The sequence below is a fragment of the Glycine max genome, chromosome 14, assembly GCF_000004515.6.
Source record: "Glycine max cultivar Williams 82 chromosome 14, Glycine_max_v4.0, whole genome shotgun sequence".
Lineage (NCBI taxonomy): Eukaryota > Viridiplantae > Streptophyta > Magnoliopsida > Fabales > Fabaceae > Glycine > Glycine max.
In genome coordinates, this window is record NC_038250.2 from 28609436 (window position 1) to 28631211 (window position 21776).

The 21776-nt window shown below is 32.3% G+C and overlaps 1 protein-coding gene across 1 annotated transcript; it reads right to left on the reverse strand.

Moving 5' to 3' along the window:
- Positions 1-1091: 1091 nt before the first annotated feature.
- On the reverse strand, positions 1092-5896 carry LOC100775687 (BTB/POZ domain-containing protein At1g21780). Its single transcript, XM_003544644.5, has 4 exons — positions 5502-5896; positions 5268-5416; positions 2156-2271; positions 1092-1887 (listed from the first exon to the last, which is right to left on the reverse strand). Exons 1-4 carry the CDS (start codon positions 5612-5614, stop codon positions 1291-1293), a joined length of 975 nt encoding a protein of 324 aa, XP_003544692.1. The 5' UTR covers positions 5615-5896; the 3' UTR covers positions 1092-1290.
- Positions 5897-21776: the final 15880 nt, after the last annotated feature.

The following is a 21776-nucleotide window of genomic DNA, read 5'->3' on the forward strand; positions in this document are numbered from 1 at the left end:
TATTTATAGAATAAATATTTTTTCTTATAATCCTTACAATTTTTCTATTTTACTATTATTTAATTTTGTACTTTAATGTAATATTTTGTAAATATTTCTTATTTCTCTAAATTACGTCATATAAATTAATTTATAAACCCACACAACATGCGAGAAAATTTCTAGTTAATATATATTTACAATTCTACAAATCCAAATTAAAAACATTAATTGCTTTCTTGGATATTAGTAAAAATAAAAAAAAAATATAAATCATTATTATCATAAATTACTTTCTATTATTTACAAATAGAAATACTATCGATCTCATTTTTTTTCTTTTTAAATCATTCATAAAGAAAATAATTTCAATTTTTGGTTTCTTAAGAGACAGTGTTTCTTTGTTTCTATATTATATGTTGTGTGGTGGTATTTGATTTTCATAAAACCTTTAAAACTTTGACACTTCATCAATATGTATCAGCGAAGTATCCAAAAAGTATTGGTATCAGATACGTGAAACAAATTGAATTATCAATGCTTCAAAGGTTTGGATACGCCATCTATATGTGTCAATGAAATATCCAAGAATACCAGTAGTATCAAATACGTGAAGCAAATTGAAGTATTGGTGTTTCATTGGATAAACCAAATTCTCCCTCCTCAAAAGTTCACAATCATTGGAGAGCTTTCATATTCAGCTTTCCATTGTTATTGATTGGTAATTCCCTGAATGATCTCAGCATCTCCTCTAAAATCCATCTTTTTTTTTTTTCTATCCCTGTTTTAGATTGGAAAGAATCACAAAAATGTAGAAAATCATATAGCAGTAGCAGTGATAACCAAAACGAAGAAGGCATTGCAAGTCAAATAAAACAACTAATTAAGAAGAGATAGGTAAACTAAACGTTCTTATTTTTTGGTGTCTCTTCCTTACAAACCATTTGTCTGTTAATCTTATTTTTTTGTATTTCCCTTTTCTTCAACAGCAATCTGACAAGGTTAGCCTGAGTGTTCCAAGTTCCGACCTTGGAGCCACAGTTGGGTCCTCTTTTAAGGTAACAAGTGATAATGGGCCCCAAGACGGGACTTAATTTAAGAACAAAACCGAATTAGAAACACCAACCAAACTCAACATGCCATTATATACAGTGTAATGTACTCCCTCACTTGACAATTTAACCGCTAGGTTGTTGAAGAGGGCAGATTGGTATTATCTACATCATAACACAGTACTATAAAGTTAAAAAAGTGATTACACAAAAGGATCCATCATTTGCAAGATTAGGGTCCTAAGAGTTTCATGGCAACCTATTTTGAAATTGTAAGCACTTCCTGAAACATCTCCAGCATTAGCTCCCTATCTGCATGTCGGAAAAAGGTATCTATTTCATCTCTAACATCATATATCTTACCAAAATCAAATAAGTATGAGAAACATCCTTTCTTTAACTTGTGCAACTGGTAAAGCCTCGCATCATTTAGCCTATCCAGAACATTTCCCGAGTTAAGATCTTCCAGTAGGCTTTCCTCACTGGCATCTTTGAGATCACCAATCTCATATTTATTGGCTGCTCCAAGCAATGCAAGCCTGTGCTTCCAGAAATCTTGTTGCTTTATAGTGCCGTACAAGTAACTCAGAAGGGCCATGCAGGATTCTTGAGACATATCTTCTATGTGGATTGTAGATGTCTCTTTCTCATCACCATTGTGAAGATACAAGCTATGGAACACAGTAGAACTTGCAGATAAAACTGCCTTATGAGCCCTCAGGGTACCATCTGCAGTGATAATGGTGAGGTCAGCATGTATAGCCTCATCAAGCATACGGGACAAGCATCGAAGAGTGCTTTGAGCTGCAACAGTTTGCAGTTTTCCATCAGATGGCCATACAGATCTGGTTTCACCCTGATTTTCAAAAGAAACAATCAACGGTCAAGAAGCAACAATCTAATACTAGTTCAAAGGTTCCCTGGAGCTGGAGACAATGAAATTTATTAGATAAAGGACATGATGTGCTGCTTAGTGCTTAGCAAGTAACTTATACCAATATTTTTATAAACAGATGAATATTTAGAGGAAAAAACAAACACCATTATATTTACAAATTATAAAATTATTTAATTACATCAATATCATATAAATATATTAATGATTATAAAAAGTAGCGACTCACATTCACGGGGCAGGTCCTCAGGTCAAGAAATTCAATATCAATAACGAAGCGACCAAGGAATGCAGTATCAACAGGCCAGACAAAGTCTTCACATGTCCTAAGCACCCTTTCATGAACTGAACATTAAAAGCACATACAAATGAAGGTGTAAGCTGTGTCAGCATTTCATTATACAATCTTGAAGTTGGTACAGGTAAATGCAATTTCAATTTTCATGGTTGCCATTTTGAGGTGGTGATGCAAATTGAGCCCTATTTCTTGTAGGTAAGCAAAAGTGAAGAGTGTATGTGTACAACAGCAGATGCCAAAATCATAACACTAGAACTTCTGCTATAAGGCTAAACCCTGATGATACCAAAACTGGGAAGCAAACATCAAGCTTATGTTGGTAACTTGAATTTAACGGTCAGGATAAAAAAAAAAATCTTACATGCATTTTGAGAGTAAATTTCTAGATTCTAATGAAATTGCTCCAAGTACTTTTCACTCAGCATACTGAAGTTTATCTATACAGGAAAAATAAATAAAACACAAGATTAACTATATTTTTAGACAAAAATGACAAATGACTTTATTTGAGTTTGGTCCTTCAAAAAGTTTTATGTTGGTTTTAATCCTCACAATTTTTATTTTTTTTAAATAGTCGTTGTTAGCCTGTTACCACTTAGGGGAAATGTGGCAAGCATCTAGTCATGTCATGTTAGCAATCATTTTAAGGTGACATGTGACATGACACAACTAGATGCATGTCATGTCATTACTAACTTTTTTTGGTGAAAAACATCATATCATGAGTCATGACTAAGTTGCGATAACTGACAAAGATCATTTAAAAATAAACATGGACCAAAACCAATAAAAAAAATAGAAAACTAAAACTATAATAAGACATATTTACTAAAACTATAATAAGCCAATAGTAATATAGAAGTAGACTGTTTTCTGTGATCCTTATGTTCCCAATGCATGATAAATTTCTTTTATTGCCAAAGGCTTAACTACTTCCCACAAAAGCCAAAAGTGAAAAGCCAGCTCATTCAAGAAGAGAAATAACAAAAGGTGTGAAAAATAAATAATGAGGATAAGAACTTTCATGACCAAAATCATTTTTTTGCCACAAGACTTTATCATAATTATAGGAAGTGTTTCTGGTCATGTGAGCTCTATTTTAAAAAAAGTTCGTACTAACTGCTGATGATTTGATCACAACATGAAAATTATGTAACAAGTATGGGTAATTAAATGTGTAAGTTGGCAATGTTTCAAGGCTTGACAAAACTCCGCAGCATTTTAAAGTCACAAGTTTCTTATTGTTAATCACAAATATTTAAAATACACATTGTTTCAAATCACCACAGTTAAATGTCTTTAAAACAATGTTATTTATCATGAATTCTGAACAAGCAGTTTTCTTTACATGCTTACTCCAGAACAATCCTTTTGGTGATATGGAAGCTACTACTAATGCAGAATAGTTATTGTTGGAATATGAAATTGATAAGCACCCAAGCACTTGGGGAACCCTCCCTTAAAAGCCAGTTGTCAATGGGGATAACTAAACCACTTAAGTACTCCACCGAGCATCCCACACTATTCAACGTGAATTGTGAGACTTAGGCACCCAAAATACCAAAGTCTCTATCAAGCACCACCCTTTAGAGCCAACGTATTGGCAATTGCACTCTACAACGCTTCACTAAACATTTTTGGTCAACTATCTGTAGGTAGCCCTTTCCAAGACACTAATAACTAGCTCTGGTACCAATTGATAAGCACTCAAGCACTTGAGGAACCCTTCCTTAAAAACTAATTGTCAAGGGGAGAGAATTAAGCCATTTAAGTACTCCACCAAGTATCCCATAGTACTCAATATGAGACCTAGGCACCAATAACCAAGTTCCAATAAGAAATGTATAATGATCACATGTGCTTATTAATTTGTGTGTTGTAAAAGTTTCTGCATACTTGTGACACAAAAACTTGAATATTGCATAGTTGTGTTGTGTGTAGAAGGATGTAATACGTGAGCAGTGAGATGATGCATCAGTTTGTTAAAACCTAGTCACTATTCCTTAATACCAACATCCATCGGCCACATTTGTCCACAATTTCCACCAACATGAAGAAACACGACAAAACCACAGCCGCGACCACAATTTAAAATTGTTAGGAACCAAGAATTGATATGGCAAAGAAAAGAAAGAATTTTATTGAATAAGATGAGAAGAACAGAACATAGGAGAGAAAACTCTCCTCCAAGAGTTTCTCCTTCACAAAGGATTTCTCCTTTCACAAAGAGCTAATGTTCAATCTACAAATGATAAGATCCCCCTTTCTCCTATCCTTCTTCCCCTATTTATATCTAATAAACCCCTCTAACTAACTAACTAACCCCTTAACTAACTAATCAATATCCTAACTGTAGTAACTAACTCCCCCTTCTTCATAGTTCTAACAATAACCTTGCCCACACAGCATAAAATCACATTGCCCAAAATTTTCACCTCTTTTCTCTTGGTGTCTCCCCTTACTTAAAACAAACAATTCCATTCCTTGATAATAGCCACACAGTAATAACTACTGACAAATCAAAATCAGAATCTAAAAGTTTGGCCTACAAGTATAATCTCCATCAAATGTTCCATCATATCTCCTTGCAATCAACAACCCCAAATTCCATCTTTTCACTCACAAACACACATGGATCAACTAAAACGAATTGAGATAAAATATTTTCACATGATCAATTAAGGTCACACTATCTCAAGTCTCAACATTAAGACACTGACATCTCCCAACAAATGTTATTCATACACACGAACTTGGAAATCCATTGAACCAATAATCACATACTTTAAAGACATAGTTATTTGTCAACCATATCACATACCATGTTGGTCTTAAATCAATATTAAGATTTATAGCATGTTTGGAAACACGTCAAGAACAGCAGAACTAAATTTAGGCTGTGAAAGCTATAACTATTAAAAATCGCATCCAAAACGTGAAACCAAACACGCTATTAATTAATAACAGAAAACCAAAACCTGAATCCAAAACCTTGGCTACAAAAGGGGAAAGAAAAGAAGGGAATGAGTAATGTGGCACAGACCAGGGGAAATGTAAAATTTGCGGGTAGGGCCAGAGTTGTTGGAGACTCGCAGGATGAAGCGTGCCACGGGTGGCTGTTCCTTAGTAAGCCGAGAAGGCTCCGGAAAGATGTGTATGTAGAGGTACCTGTTCCTCTCTATGGACATGAACCTGAAAAAACATAACAACATATACATAACAATTCAGGCACAATCACTCACAACACAAGGGTATTAAATTAAGAAAATTGGTGTACCAGTTCCAAATTCCGAGCTTGAAAGGGTCTGATTTCTTGTAGGAGCAGGGTCCGAAGTTGTCGATTTTCCATTGGGCTAATCTGGCGATGGTTTCGACCTTCGAATCGGACATGATGTCGGTGGTGACTGGTGAGTAACTGAGTGTGTTGCTGTGGCTATTGGGAAAGTGCGGAGATCGAAGGAGAAGAAGGGAGAATCACAGGCAGAAAGACCAGGGTTGAACTGTGTCAAAAAAGCATCTTTGTATAAAGAAAAATAAAAAACAGGCAAGTTTCTAATGTTTGATGTGTGTCATTGATTGTTAACTCCCGTTATTTGGGTTTCGTTTTTGGGTTTCGTTTAGTTTGGATTTTGATCCTATGCAGTTATTGGTGGAACGTCACAAATCCCATCCATTAATTTATCTTTTAAATAAGGTTTAAATATAACTAGTGGAGAGCCTATAAGTGACATAAATACTATTGGTTAAAGTGTTGTTTGTATCATTAGATTGTAAGTGAATAAATAATATTTATTTTTTACTGTAAGTGACATGAATATTATTTGTTAACATGTTGTTTGCATATAACATAAAGATAATTTGTATGAAGAGTTGATTGTGTTAAAAATATTTAAAAATTGATTTAAATTATATAAAAGAAACATAGGAAATAAAATAAAAAATATTTTGTTTTTCAGGAAAAAAATTATTTTAGATGTATTTAATTGTGAAGAGGGACTAAATTTTTAAAATAATTTTGTAGTGGGCCTGATAGGTGGTGGTATCACACCCTTCTCAAAGGAACCGTACATGAGACTCTCGCGTCAACATAAATATTATTAATCATGGTGTTGTTTGTATATAAGATAAATAGTCAGTGTGTTGTTTGTATATAATATAAAAATAATTTACAAAAAGAGTTGATTGTGTTGGGAATATTTTGAAATTGATTTAAATTATATAAAACAAATATAGGAAATTAATTTAAAAATATTATAGTTTTGCAGGGAAAATTTTATTTTAGATGTATTTTATTGTGAAGAGGGACTAAATTTGCATAATTAGTGGGCATAAATACTATTAGTCAGGGTCCTGTTTGTATATAACATAAATATTGTTTGTAAGAAGAGTAGATTGTGTCGAAAACATTTTGAAATTATTTTAAATTATATAAAACAAACATAGAAAATAAATTATAAAATATTGCGGGTTTGCAGGGTATTTTACTATAAGTGGTACAAATATTAATAGTCAGGATTCTATGTTGGCATTAGTCAAGATGTTGTTTGTATATAATATAAAGATAATTTGTAAAAAGAGTTGATTGTGTTGAAAACATTTTGAAACTGATTTAAATTATATAAAAGAAACATAGGAAATAAATTCAAAAATATTGTATGCAAACGAACACAAAGACCAAAACGAACGACATACGAACGTGTGTAAAAAAGAGCAAAACAGAAACAGTAGTACGCATCAAAACGAACAGAAAGGCATAAACAGTAGCAATGTAAATTAGAATCAGACAAAGCTCACACATGTTTTCACCACTTTCAGTCCAAAAGAAACTGAAAAAAGGTTAACAGACAATGAACACAATCGCAAAAAAAGAAGCAAATGCAAGACAAACCAAAAGTTTACTTTCATATGAAAAAAAAAATTTCCACATAAATTATATATATTAATGTGGTCTAAGAACACAGCATGGTGTGATAGGATTTTTTTTTTTTTGATCAAGTAAATCTGAAAACAAATCATGAATATAACATGGTTTATAAAACATAAACACTGGAAGAGGCAACAAATAAATATAAGATCACTATAGCAGGGAATGTGTAAGATGAGCAAAGTAGACAATAATATTGCTTTATCAACAATGTTTAGTTTACCATACCAAAAATTTGTAGTACAGCAATTGTAAATTACTAATATAGCATATTAAATTAAACAGTCATTTCATTCAAATTCAAACCATGAAATTTCAAAATTGAGTGATACATTTGTTAACAATGTCATACGACAAAACAAAATCTGAAAGCCAAAATTTATGTGTAACACATGTCAACTGCATCAGAAATATAGTCGATGTGTAAAATGCTTAACTGTGGCTCTACCAATAATATTCATGTTGAAAATAAAATAAAAATAACATGTGCATACAATAGTGATTATATTATGAGAAGTCAAAAAACAAAATAAAAATGTTTTTATGAACCAATACTCATGTAAGAAAACATGTACCCACAAAGGTTAGCAGAACAAAAAAAACCACAAAATTAAAAATTGAATGACAGTAGCCAAAATGCAAAAGCCAAGAGAACAGATGCAAGGCCAATTTTTGATGGGTGTAGTAAAAAAGAAGAAAACGAAAGGAACAAAAGGAGTGGGTGAAAATGAAAATGCCAACACAAAAAAATAAATGTTGTTTCAATTAAATGAGAGGACAGGGGAAAAACATAAAAGACAGATAAATCAAAGTACATAAACTAAAGCTAATAGTCCCAATTCTTTCTCCGGCGGATGACAATTTCCCATATTTTATCAATGGTCCTATAATAGAAGGAGACTTCATCACCGTGGGAGAAATCATTATCTGCAAGGAATTGATATCATGGTTGTACAACATATTTGCACCCAACTCCACCATCAACCACGACAACATTCCACTGTAATGGAGGTCCAAATCTTCTGAGAATGGTCATGTGTTGACTGCAGGCATTTACATGTGTCATGACACAGTTGGGGAGTCTCTGCATGGGAAAAAAAACAACATGATATATAAGCCTGAATTAATAAGCAACATTGAAGAGGTTTTCATTGTTACTAGTGGTCCTGGTGCACCAAGCATTGATTGTGTGATTTCAACTGTCCAAATATGTTGTCTTGACATAACTTTTGGCCTTCCGCAAGTCAGGCATTCCAGTAAGGGAACGAAATAAAGATCAAACATGGATTTGTTGTTGCATGCCAAGAATTTAATTATCACAGATTCAAAAATTGATAAATCTTTTCTGAATTCTTTCAGCCCTTCCGCAAAGTAGACTTTTGCTCGATGCTGCCTTAGCCTGATTTGGTATATTGTTCCATCATATCTAAAGTTGACAAACTCAGGGTATTCTGGTGCCCATTGTCGATGATAAAAAGAGGGCACTTCTATAATGTTCTGCAAATAATCATAGCAAGAAAGCAAATATGAAATTATATGAAGAATAAAAAGAATTAGTATGTAACATTACCATATCATTGTGTAATATTGCAGTGAACTGTAGGATTAATGGATTTGTGTGAATTGGATATTGAATCTGCAGTGAGAGGAAATGCAAAAAATGAAAATCAAGTATGGTACTGAAATAGGAAAGTGTAAAATATCTGGACAATGACAACAACATAATAAAATGAATGAATAGGACTATCAGTGAAGATGAGAGATCAATATAGGCCCAAATTCCAAAGTTTAGCAGCATAATTTGCTATCCAGAAACAATTGAGGTAAAGAATAAGCATAAAAAAAGGAATTGTAACGTGCAAAGTCATGAAGAAACAGAGGAAATAACAATCCTACCAGTAGAATATTATATTTAATTGCTATCTATCAGTGGTATATTCCAAATAAACAAAGCAAATAACAATGGAAATTGTGTATTTGTTGTCTGCTGGTAAAAAATGAAGAAAATAATGTTTACAACATTTGACAATATTAATGAGTCAAAATATATCCCTGTATGCATTCAAAACATAAAGGAAGAAAGAAGGGTTTGTTTCATAGCTAGATCAAGATCAAAATAGCCGGAGACAAAGAAAACCTAGGTATGACAAAGGTCATGCATTTTTTCAGTATTTCAGTCGAAAGCAATATACATAAAAACCAAATAAAAATAAAACGATTACATGCAAAGGAAATCAAAAGCTGAGCGAGTAGGAAGCAAAACAAAAACCCAAACCGAAAAAGGAAAACAGAGAATGAGCAATGTTCAAAGTAATTTGAAAAAGTAAGCGAGTAATTGGTTTTACATTCACCTTGCTTGTTGCTGATGATGAATCAGAACTGGTACTTATCTTGGTTGTCTCAATCGATAACTCTGAAGCCATTCTCCGAGCCGTTTCAGTATTTTTTGTTAAAGGAATGAACATTGAATATTTGCCAAAGAAGTGGTCTGTGGAGAATAAATGTTGCAGTGACACAGTAGTTGGTGAAAATGTTGAAGTGGCGGAATACGGAGGGGTTTAAGAATTGTCGAGCATTCAATGCAGTATGGCAAGATTGGAGGTGGAGAGTCATGTGAATCATTGTGAATGTATTTGTGGTGGCGTACACAGCCAAAGTGTTTTTTTTTTTTTACTGAATGTCCACAACCAATATTGATATTTATAAAAATGTAGAGAAACAAATATATGAGCAAAAAATAATCAGCATGTATATAATATGACAAGTATGCACAAATAAAAATATGAGAAGAAGGTATATAAAAAAATATTTGTGAAAACTCAAAAAACAAAATAAAGGGAGAACACCTGAAAAAAAATTAAGGATTTTGTCTTGGGAAAAATCATAAAACCCAAAACTTTTTTATGAAGATGAAAAAATTTAACCATAAACCAAAAAATCAAAGAATACAAACTTGCTGAGGAAGAGAGGAAGAGAGAGAAGAAGGTAGTGACAGAGACAAAAGAAAAAAAAAGATAAAAAAAGAAACAGTGAAAACGCATGAGAGAGAGAAATGGAAAAAAGCAAAACACGTGGAAAGCGAGAAGGCTCGAGAACGCTTCCAGACTCCACGGGAGCTAGAAAAGAGGGGAGAATGAAAGATTGGAGAGTGGTGAGATTGAGGGGAGAAAGCACGCGTCTGAGATGTACACAGAGGAAAGTGGAATCCACGCGTCAACTAATCAAGAAGACCAAATTGATAATAAATAATTTTTTTAAAAAAAAATTGCAACAACTGACACTAAGGAAGAGAGAAGTGGTCTATTAAAACACAGCTTCAGAATTGAGGAGGGAAAAAGATAAAAATATCAACCATATTTTTAGCCAGTTAAAATAAAGAAGATAGTTTAATGTTTTTTAAAAATCGGATGGAACACATCATTTAATTATTAACTTTTCTTATATATGTATGAATTTATATTTATATAAAATATTAAATTAGGATAAGTTGCTTTTTTAATTTTAAAAATGAAATATATATATATATATATATATATATATATATATATATATATATATACACATATAATTTTTTTAAATCATTTGTCTGACTTAAAAGGCATAATTTTAATTTTAATTTTATAATGTTGAATGAAATAAAATTAATAGAATGAGAATTTAGTATAAAAATCTTTGATGTTATTAATAATATTTAATGCCTGTTTTAATTATGGCCCATATAAAACTGTAGATGACAAAAGTAAGGTAACCTTAGACAAAATTGAAGTTATATTTCACATATTTTCTGTATTTTTAATTTTTCATAAAATGGAAAGGGATGTAAAAAAATAATGAAATGGATTTTTTTGCAAAATAATAAAGGAGGAAAAACAAAAGCGAAGAAGAAAAAAAGGAGAAGTTGAGGAAGAGAAAAGAGGGGAAACTAAATATTGATAGAGAAGAAAAGAGAAGAAGTTGAGGAAGAGAAAGAGGGAGGGGGAAGAGAATCCGGACTGATGCAATAGAAATGGAAGAGAGAGAAGAAAGTTCTCGAATTAAGGAGAATTAAATGGTGCGGTGAAATCCGGCAATTAGAAAGTGACATGTGGCTTGGTGGTTGTGGAAATAAATAAATAATAAATAAATAAATTTAAAAAAGGGAGGAATTGCAACAACGGGCACAAAAAGAGGAAAGGGACCTTCTAAACACAAACCGTTAGGAAAGGATGAAGCCTTGCACGTGGACTGAAGTGAGCAAAGAAGGTAGAGGGTTTATTATTTTTTGATTGGACAGGTGTCAACAGGACAGAATTCCGGTATCAACCTTTGATCCCTTTGTTTCGAAATATAAATTTGTGATTTCTTAAATTTTTTTAAAATTCACACTTTTTGTTTAATCTTTAATTTTACTTATATTTAATTTTTTTCTTTTTTTACTTTGTAACCAACCAATACATTTTTCAATAGTACCTTAAATGAATATATTAAATTAAGAATTCAATATAATAAAAAAGATAAGAAATAAAACATTTAAAAATAAAAAAATGTGAGCAAAATAAAAAGGAAAATAAAATTAAATGTCTTTAGGATAAAAAGCCAAATGTGCATATTAAACAAAATAAGGAGATTGAAATGACATTTAAGCCAAATAACTAACTACAAAAAATCTGAATTCAAATTTAAAAAAATTTTGGTTTTTAAATTTTTTTAAAAATTCACACTTTTTCTTGAATCTTTATTTTTTTTATATTTTATTTCCTGTTTTTTACTTTGTAACCAACCAATTCATTTTTCAATAGTACCTTAAATGAATATATTAAATTAAGAATTCAATGTAATAAAAAAATAAGAAATAAAACATTTAAAAATTAAAAAATGTGAGCAAAATTATAAAGGAAAATAAAATTAAATGTCTTTAGGATAAAAAACCAAATGTGCATATTAAACAAAATAAGGAGATTGAAATGAAAAAGAGCTACCATGTTCTGAGAAAAATAGACTGATGATGACCCCATTTTGATTGATGGAGAAATTTTTATGTTACTTTGTTTTGACAGTTTAAAGTTGTAATTTAATCATTATGATTTCCAGATAATGCATTTTATGTTACACTGACTTATTTAATATTAGTTATTTTATTCATTTCACTTTAGTATGAAATTTTTTTTCCATTTTTCTCTATTTTAATTTATAGCAATTTCGGGATTTTGGAAGTAAAAGGAGCTTGCAAATTGATGGTTTTCTGAAATGCATTGGTTGCAATTTTACCGTGCATTATTGTTTCAAAATGTTAATTTTTTTCAAAAAAAAAAATTCCGAGAGGCTTTTATTTTCATTGTATCATATTTTTGTCATTACTACATTTGATTTATTATATAATCGAATTCAATATAATGATATGTTAGTATGAATACAAAAAAATAATTGTATTTATTATTTATTATTTGAAGTCAATCAAAATTTAAATATGCAGTTATCACATGTCATCTTCCCTTTTAAAAATTATTTCGATTAATTACAAATGATCTGCAATCAATCAAATTGTTTGAAACAATCAAAATTGAATCATAATATATTTTTGAATCAATCAAATTCATATTTTAAAGCATATATATTTTATACAACTGCAAATCATCCACAAAGTTAGAAATCATTTTTAAATATTTTGTTCAAATATGGGAATAATCATAATCTTCAAATTAATTATCATATTCTGTTGGTATAGGTCTATTAATTTTATACGGGCCATAATTGGTAAATAATTTTACGACCCACTCTTAAAATGATTTGATTGATTCAAAATAAAAATAGTCTTTCAAAAATGAAAACTGAAAATATTTTCAGAAAACTAAACAGCTTGTTTTAAATATTTTGTTCAGATATGTGAATAATCATAATCTTCAAATTAATTATCATATTTTGTTGGTATAGGTCTATTAATTTTATACGGGCCATAATTGGTAAATAATTTTACGACCCATTCTTAAAATGATTTGATTGATTCAAAATAAAAATAGTCTTTCAAAAATGAAAACTGAAAATATTTTCAGAAAACTAAACAGCCTGTTTTGAAGTAGAATTTTAGGTTGAAAAAAATAATGAATATGAATAGAATTTTAAACTAAAGTATTGATCGAATTTCGAATTAAATAAGTATTGTTATTTTAATATATATGTTGATGTTGCCTATTGTGTTGGGAAACATTCATGGTTAGAAGTAAGGTGGTGGGAGTATTGCAAGGATTGTAATGCTTAAGTCAGTTACAAACCCAAAAGAATATAAGTAAGGAAATAAATATTAAAAGGTACAATTTGGTATGGATTTATATGAGAGTGTCCATTGTGATTTGTGAGAGAGTGACTTATTCTTGTTAAGCTATGATTTGGGTGGCTTTATAAGGATATTTGTGAGAGACTAAAATTAAACTGTAAAGTTCAGGGGGCAAATTATTAAGTAGAATTCTAATATAGAAATTTATAATTTATAGACCTAGGATTCTATTTTATCATCAATCCAATCACCATTCACGTTTTTTATTTTTCTTATCAAGGAATAGATTGTTTTACTTTAGGATAAAAGTAATAAAGAATAAGCTTCTTCTCATCACAACCTTACAAAAAATACAAATAGCTACCAATACATTTCACCTTAACTTTATTCATTCATTCATATTCATATTAGTAAAAAGTAAAAAATCCATCATCCCTTACAATAAAAAGCAGAAGGGGATACAACTATCACAGAACTAAACTACTTTACTTAAACAACCTCTTTTGAATCCTAACTATAGAAAATCAAAATCAAAACCTGATATAAAAAAAAGAACCAAATCAAAATTCCACAGGTTTTCTAGGAACACAACTGCAATTAGCAATCTTCCTACAAGCTTGGCATAGTACTTAAAACAACCAACATCATCCTACATGATAAATGATAAAATCAGAGATAAAAATAAGGAAGAAAAGCTAATGGTAACATCACTTGTTTTTTTGGCAAAATTAAATGTAACCACTCACCAGGTCTGCCAGTGCTCCATTTTTTCTCTCTGTTATCTAGGATAAAGAGAAGCACATTAAGGTGTCCACACATAGTAAAAGGTCAGAAAGCATAAAGGGAAAAATGTATATAAAAGGTATATAAAAGGGAAGATATATAGTAAAAGAAAGAAGGTATCGTTGTACTCATGTAGAAAACAAAATAAAGGCAGAACACCCCAAAAAATTTAAGCTTTTATGTTAACGAACCTGTACTCATGAAGTTTTTTAGATAAAAATCGCAACTTTAATGTGTTCTTCCACCTTCTCTGCACACAACATGTCAAAAAATATATCGAACCATTACACAATCAAAAAAGGACGAAAACACAAAAAGCTAAGCATAAGAAGCAATGAGCACGTTGGAGAAGGCTGAGGAACACAAAAAAATGTAAACTTTTATATCTTGAGAAGTCAGAAAACAAAATAAAGGCAGAACACCCAAAAAAAATTAAGCTTTTGTGTTTACGAACCTGTACTCTTGGATTTTTTGAGATAAAAATCGCAGCTTTAATGTATTCTTCCACCTTCTCTGCATAAATAAACACACGTCTTCTACCATTGTAGTTCAAGAGGGAAAAAGAGAAGAACAAAAGAAGAAGAAGAAGAAGAAGAAGAAGAAGAAGTGAGAAGTGAGAGAAAAAGGTCAGCACACAAATGAAAAAAAACAAAACAAAGGCAGAACACCCAAAAAAAATTTGAGCTTTTGTGTTTACGAACCAGTAGTCATGGAGTTTTTTAGATAAAAATGGCAAGCTTTAATGTGTTCTTCCACCTTGTCTGCATACAACATGCCAAAAAATATATCGAACCATTACACAACCAAAAAAGGACGAAAACACAAAAAGCTGAGCATAGGAAGCAATGAGCACATCGGAGAAGGTTGAGGAACACAAAAAAATGTAAAATTTTATATCGTGAGAAGTCAGAAAACAAAATAAAGGCAGAACACCAAAAAAAATTTAAGCTTTTGTGTTTACGAACCTGTACTCTTGAATTTTTTTTAGATAAAAATTGCAACTCTAATGTGTTCTTCCACCTTCTCTGCATAAATAAACACACGTCTTCTACCATTGTAGCTCAAGAGGGAAAAAGAGAAGAACAAAAGAAGAAGAAGAAGAAGAAGAAGAAGTGAGAAGTGAGAGAAAGGGGTCAGCATACAAATGAAAAAAAAAACAAAATAAAGGCAGAACACTCAAAAAAATTTAAGCTTTTGTGTTTACGAACCTGTACTCTTGGATTTTTTGAGATAAAAATCGCAGCTTTAATGTGTTCTTCCACCTTCTCTGCATAAATAAGCACACGACTTCTACCATTGTAGTTCAAGAGGGAAAAAGAGAAGAACAGAAGAAGAAGAAGAAGAAGTGAAAAGTGAGATAAAGGGGTCAGCGCACAAATGGGAAAAAAAAACCATACGCGTTTGACGATAAAAAGGAGCAATAAGGAAGTAGAAAGGAAGTACCTTGTAGAGGAAACACACGTCCTCTACCATTGTAGTTCAAGTGAGAGTAAAAAAAGAATAGAGGAAGAAGAAGAAATGAGCAGTGAGAGAAAGGGAAAGAGAGAGAAGGAAGAGGAGGGGAAGAATCTGGATGGATGCAAGAGAAATGGAACAGAGAGAAGAAAGTTCTGGAATTAAGGAGAATTAAATGGTGCGGTGAAATCTGACAATTAGAAAGTGACACGTGGCTTGGTGGTTGTGGAAATAAGGAATTGCAACAACTGGCACAAAGAAGAGAGAATGGGCCTTGTAAAACACAAACCTTCAGAAAGGAGAAAGCCTTCACGTGACAATGAGCAAAGAAGCATAAAAGAAGGCCTAAACTGGACAGGTGTCAACAGGACAGAGAATTGGCAGTGGACAGGTGTCAACAGGACAGAGAAAAAGTAGTCAGGACCTTGTTTGTGTAATTATATAGATTTTTGATACTTGATATTCAAATTTTATATTTGGTGTCTGATACTTTTTTGTTTTACGATGGGGTCCTAATGTTTGAAAAATTTTGTATAAGATTTCTGCTGTCAAAAGAAAATACGTTTAACCGTTAATGTGGTGGTCGTTAACTCGACTCATTTTATATTTGAGTTGGGATTCCACGTAAAAAAATAGATTTTTTATTTTTTTTAAAAATAGCAAATATTATTTAGGATAAAAATTTAAATTAAGATTAAGAGGGAGGGAGAAGGACATTGTGACGTCGTTTGGCTAATACAAATAGGGCATTGTGTTTTGATTCAAAACACAAACGCGATTTTCTCTCTTCATTCTCACACACTCCGTTAATGTTCACCACAAAAGATGATTAGGGTTAATAATTTGCTCTGTCTATAGCGTCACCTCTGCGGCCACCACTACTGTCATAACATTCAACGGCACCATCGTTTACAGCAAAAAAAAAAACCAGAAACCAATTAATCAAGCTCAATTCCATAAAACTATGATGTCATCAATCAAATTGTTTATCGCAACAAATGAACCAAAAACAATCAAAGAAAAAAACAACCCAAAAACATCACCATCACCCCCATACGCAGTATAGTTCCCCCATTGTTCCTCTTGTCGGAATCACTACAAGTCCATGAATGAAGGAGAACGAAAAACTAGAAAAGCTCAAAATTTCAAATTTAGGGTGAGTATTGTCATATCTGGTGTGGGTTTCATCGGATCTTCCAAGATTCATCAGATCTGGGATGCTTAAGGTTGGTTCTTAGTAGCGGTTAAAGTTTTTGACCGATAACGTCATGGTTGTGGTGTAGACATAGGTGTCGATGAATTCCAAGCATAGATCCATGTCTTTGATCTCTACCACAACACCCACATCCTCTTCAAACTCATATTTTTGCTTGCTTTAAGAACCTTCGCCATGCACGTGCACTCGTCTACCACTGTTGCCCCATAACCCATTTTGTGGAACATTCTCATCTGAGGCTATGTCACCAACAATTCCCCCTCGAAGCCTTCTGAGGGTTTTAGAAAATGCGAGAATGCAATATCATGCCCAACAAACTCACCTTCTCTTTCCTCACCAAGTCTTGTGTTGTGGCTTCTGGACTTTTGGAAGGAAACAAGTGCACACGAACAATGGTTTGGACTATTATTTAAATTTTTATCCTAAATAATATTTGTTAATTACTTTTTAAAAATAAAAAAATCTATTTCCTATGTAGAATCTCAACTCAAACATAGAGTACGTGTAACATCACAAATAACTTGCCAACGTGTCACGTTAACGATCACATGAGTAGTTAACGGATATCTTCTAACGACAGGGATTTCGTACAAAACTTTTCAAGTATTAGGGACCCATCGCAAAGCAAATTTATTAGGAACTAAATGTAAAATTCAGGCATATATCAGGAATAAAAAATATATTTAAACCTTTAAATAATAAATTAAATTTTACAAAGTTTCATGGTTAGATTTGCAACTGCACCGTGTGAAGTTTCTTTTCAAACTCTAGACGATCCAAATCCAGTTTATTTATTGTTTTCTATAGAAAATATTAAAATAAATACATTACTATGGTTACAGGGTCGGTAAAGTTTTTTACTAATATTTTTTTAAAAAAATGTTAACTAATATCTTAAGTATATTGATTAAAGAACTTAAAATATAAATATTTTTATCATAAAGTAAAAAATTATGTTGTTTATAATATTTTTTACGTTTCTTATAATTTATACAATAAATATTTTTTTCATTGTAGCTTTTTTACCAATTTCCTAAGAGTATTGATTATCAATACTTTTTTCAGAGAAAACTTGGATACAGTACAATAAGTATTGTTGGTTCTCTTGTACAAAAAAGTTTTTTTGTTCTATTTTTTTCCTTCAAAATATACTTTTGGTCTGAATAAATGTGTACTTTTTTAATTTTGATTTCTGTAACTTTTTTTAATCTATGTAAGTTTGTGATTTTTTTCAATTCTTATCCTTGTAATTTATTTTATTTATTTATAGTCCTTATAAATTCACAATTTTTCAATTTTGGTTCATCTAAGTTTGAGTTTTTCCAATTTTGGTCCCTATAAACGTGAACTTACAACTAAAATGAAAAAAATTATAAACTTAAAGGAACTAAAATTTAAAAATGCAAACTTATATGACTAAAAATGAACAAAAAAGCACATAAGATCCAAAATTGAAAAGCTACAAACTTATATGGACTAAAAGCGAAAAAAAACTTACAAGGACCAAAATTTAAGAAGTGTTAACTTACATGGACCAAAAATATATATAAGTTTTTTTTATCGACTAATGTTAGTTGTTAATTATTAGTTAAATCTAGAACTTTCAAAATAGATCCAAACTTGTAGGCCAACTCAGCCCACTTGGGCTAAACCCGTGGTGAGCCAGATTGACCCACCAACCACCTTAACAATTACACAACTTTAATAAGTAAACCTAATTTAGTAAAAGTGGATTGACACTTGACAAACACAGGGAACAACACTCTCTCCCTCTCTGTCATACTCACTTTCGTCTCTCCCTCTCTGTCACACTTACTTTCATCTTTCCCTCTTTGTCACAGTGTCATCGTCACTCACTCGAGCTCGACGTCACGACGATTCAGTCACTCACCCAGACACAACCACACAGAGGCAATGTCCATCGTGATCGCCATCCACTCTGCATCAAGAGTTGGAACCCACTCTCCATTGCATCTCCCACAAGTGACCCACTCTTTACAGTGAGACCGTGACTCACTCATAAACACTACTCGACACCGCAACCCTGTGCCACTGCTTTGTTGTGATCGTGACCCTATGCCACCATGATTTTTTGTTGAATTTTTTAAAATATGTGTGTGTGTGTGTGTGTGTGTTTTTAATTTTAGGAGGATTGGTGGGCCAATCCATTTAATTAATCCATAACTCGTGGTGGCCCAAGTTGAGTCATTTTTTTCAAGACTTAATTATAAGTGGCCCGGGTTGGGTTGACTTGTTTATAAGGTGGGTCGAGGTGGACTGGATGAATCTATTTTGAGAGCTCTAGTTTAAACCCCCTATAATATTTGTAGTTTTACCTTGGGAATATGGGAAACAAAAGAATCTATTAAATATCATTGTGTATAACTAAGGTGAAACTCTAAATCTGATTGGAAAATAGTGTCTATAATATTGTATTTAAGTTTTTTTGCTTTTTTTGGTGAGGTAAAGTTTATTTAATATCTAATAATAGTATTTTATAATAATTTCTTTATTTTTTGTTTGAAAATAATTTTAATTTTTTGAATTTTTTTTTTACATTTATGCTCTTATTCAGGAACCATCGATGTAGGAGTATCATATCCAAACTAAATGAGATTCAGTCAGTTTGTATCTTTTTGTGTCAAAAAGGGGAAGATATTATTATAAGTCATGAGGGAAAGTTACAGCAGTTTCATCAGGTTGTTCATGAGTATAAAGATAAAAAAAAATTCCCTCCTAGTTCATGGAGTGATGAGAATCCAAAAACTGCCCAAATACAGGGATCTATGACCAGGAATAACAGTCAGTGGATACCCTCTAATAAATGATAGCAGACATACTTAACAAGGCCCAAGTGGAGAAGGATGAAAGCCCACACTAATTTGAAGGCCCATGCCAAATATGTTCTTTTTTATAAAAAATTTCGTTTTAATTTTGGGCCAAACTGTTTTGAAGGCCCATGTCTATTTCTATCTTTTCGTTCAGATACACTATATGTATGGATTTCGTTTCAATAAAAGGAACTTTTGGCATTTGATAAAATTTTGTGAGAGCTTCTCTCTGGGTTCCTCACTAAACCAATCTCAGACTTATCAAGGTAATCCTTATGGTGACGTCTACCCTGACTTATCTTCCTTCACTGGAAGTGGTGTCATCCAAAACTTTGTAACCTGTATCAAGCGATCCGCTCCTAGTAAGGATCACATCATTTGGTATCAGAGCTTCGACTCTTGTTACAGGTTCTATCCTATACAATTTTTATTTTTTTTCCTTTTCCATTTGTGTCTCAATTTCGTGTTTGCATCTTGTTTCATTTTTGTTTACATCTTGTTTCGTTCTTGTTTGCATTCTTGTTTGCATCCTTGTTGCATTCTTGTTTTCGTCTTCTTCCATTCTTGTTTGTGTTCTTGTCCTTGTTTCTTTTAGATTCAGTGTCAAAAAAAAATTTTGTTTGAATTATGTTTCAAATTTTGTTACAAATTCTGTTTGGGGACAATTTGGCTTATGGGAAGAATTTTGGGGGTTCAGGGTTTAGTAGGCCATTGAATTTCTCATATTTGTTTGTTTGACTATTGAGTGAATTGCCTAATTGCCTATTGAATTTGGACCAGTGGAATTGATTGAGTGAAAAATAGTCTATTATCCTAGACGAATTTTGAAAAAGAAAGCAAAAAAAGGAAAGCGGCAGACAGTTAAAAAAAAGTGGGTGTTTGAATCTTTGAACACGAATTTGAGGCAATTAGAGGCGTTTTATTTTGGCAAAAAATCTGTTATCCAAGTTTGTTATCCAATCTGTTAGTTTGTTATCCTAGTTTGTTATCCAATCTGTTAGTTTGTTATCCAATTTGTTAGTTTGTTATCCTAGTTTGTTATCCAATCTGTTAGTTTGTTATCCAATCTGCTATTCCATAATTAAGTTGTCTTTCCTGTTCTATTACCTTTGTGCATCCAATTTGATTCATCCAGGAACTTAAGAGGGAGGGAGTGGTAAAAGGCAAGAGTGAACAAAAAAACATCATACAAAAGCCTATATTGAGAGCATCAAACACGAGTGAACTACCATCAAACAGAGAACACGTGGGTAGAGTGTGGTGAGGTCCTGTAATCTTTGTTTAAATTACTGTAGAATTGTTTGTTCCTTAATCATGGCAGGAGCTGGTGACGGTGGTGGTAAATATCATCAACTGGACAGATCTCAGCGCTTATTACAGGACGTGATGACTACACAAATGCAACATTTGATGAACCGTAACAATGAAGAGCTCTATAGACGAATATAAGGACTAGAGCACCAAATGAATCTAAATGTTGGAAGACCTTATGCTGAGAATAGAAGGGGCAATAATGGACCGAACCGAATCGAGGGGCAAAACATAATTGAGGGAGTAAAACTCAATGTACCCCCTTTCAAAGGCAGGAGTGACCCAGACACCTACCTTGACTAGGAGATGAAGATTGGGCATGTATTCTCCTGCAATGACTATACTGAAGAGCAAAAGGTGAAGTTAGCAGCAACTGAATTCTCACACTATGCCCTTGTTTGATGGAATAAAAATCAAAGAGAGATGATGAGAAAGGAGGGGCGAGAGATAGATACATGGACTGAGATGAGAAGGGTTATGCGAAAAAGGTATGTTCCAACTAGCTACAGTAGAACCAAGCAACAGAAACTCCAGAGGCTGTCCCAGGGAAGTTTGACTATGGAGGAGTACTACAAGGAGATGGAGATGGCACTAGTGAGGGCCAACATTGAAGAGGACACTGAGGACACAATGGCTCATTTTTTGAGTGGCCTAAATCCTGACATTAGAGATGTTAATGAATTATAAGAGTACCTGGAATTAGATGACTTGCTGCATAAGGAAATTCGGGTTGAACAACATCTGAAACGGAAAATTGCAACAAGAAGGAACTCATCCAACAA

What these genes read in the sequence shown, in the direction of transcription:
- LOC100775687 (XM_003544644.5), bottom strand. Translation starts at nt 5,614, where the DNA reads ATGTCCGATTCGAAGGTCGAAACCATCGCCAGATTAGCCCAATGGAAA. An exon ending in AAGCTCGGAATTTGGAACTG is followed by an intron (nt 5,417 to 5,501) that starts GTACACCAATTT and finishes ATGTTTTTTCAG; the next exon opens with GTTCATGTCCATAGAGAGGA. An exon ending in CAAATTTTACATTTCCCCTG is followed by an intron (nt 2,272 to 5,267) that starts GTCTGTGCCACA and finishes TTTAATGTTCAG; the next exon opens with TTCATGAAAGGGTGCTTAGG.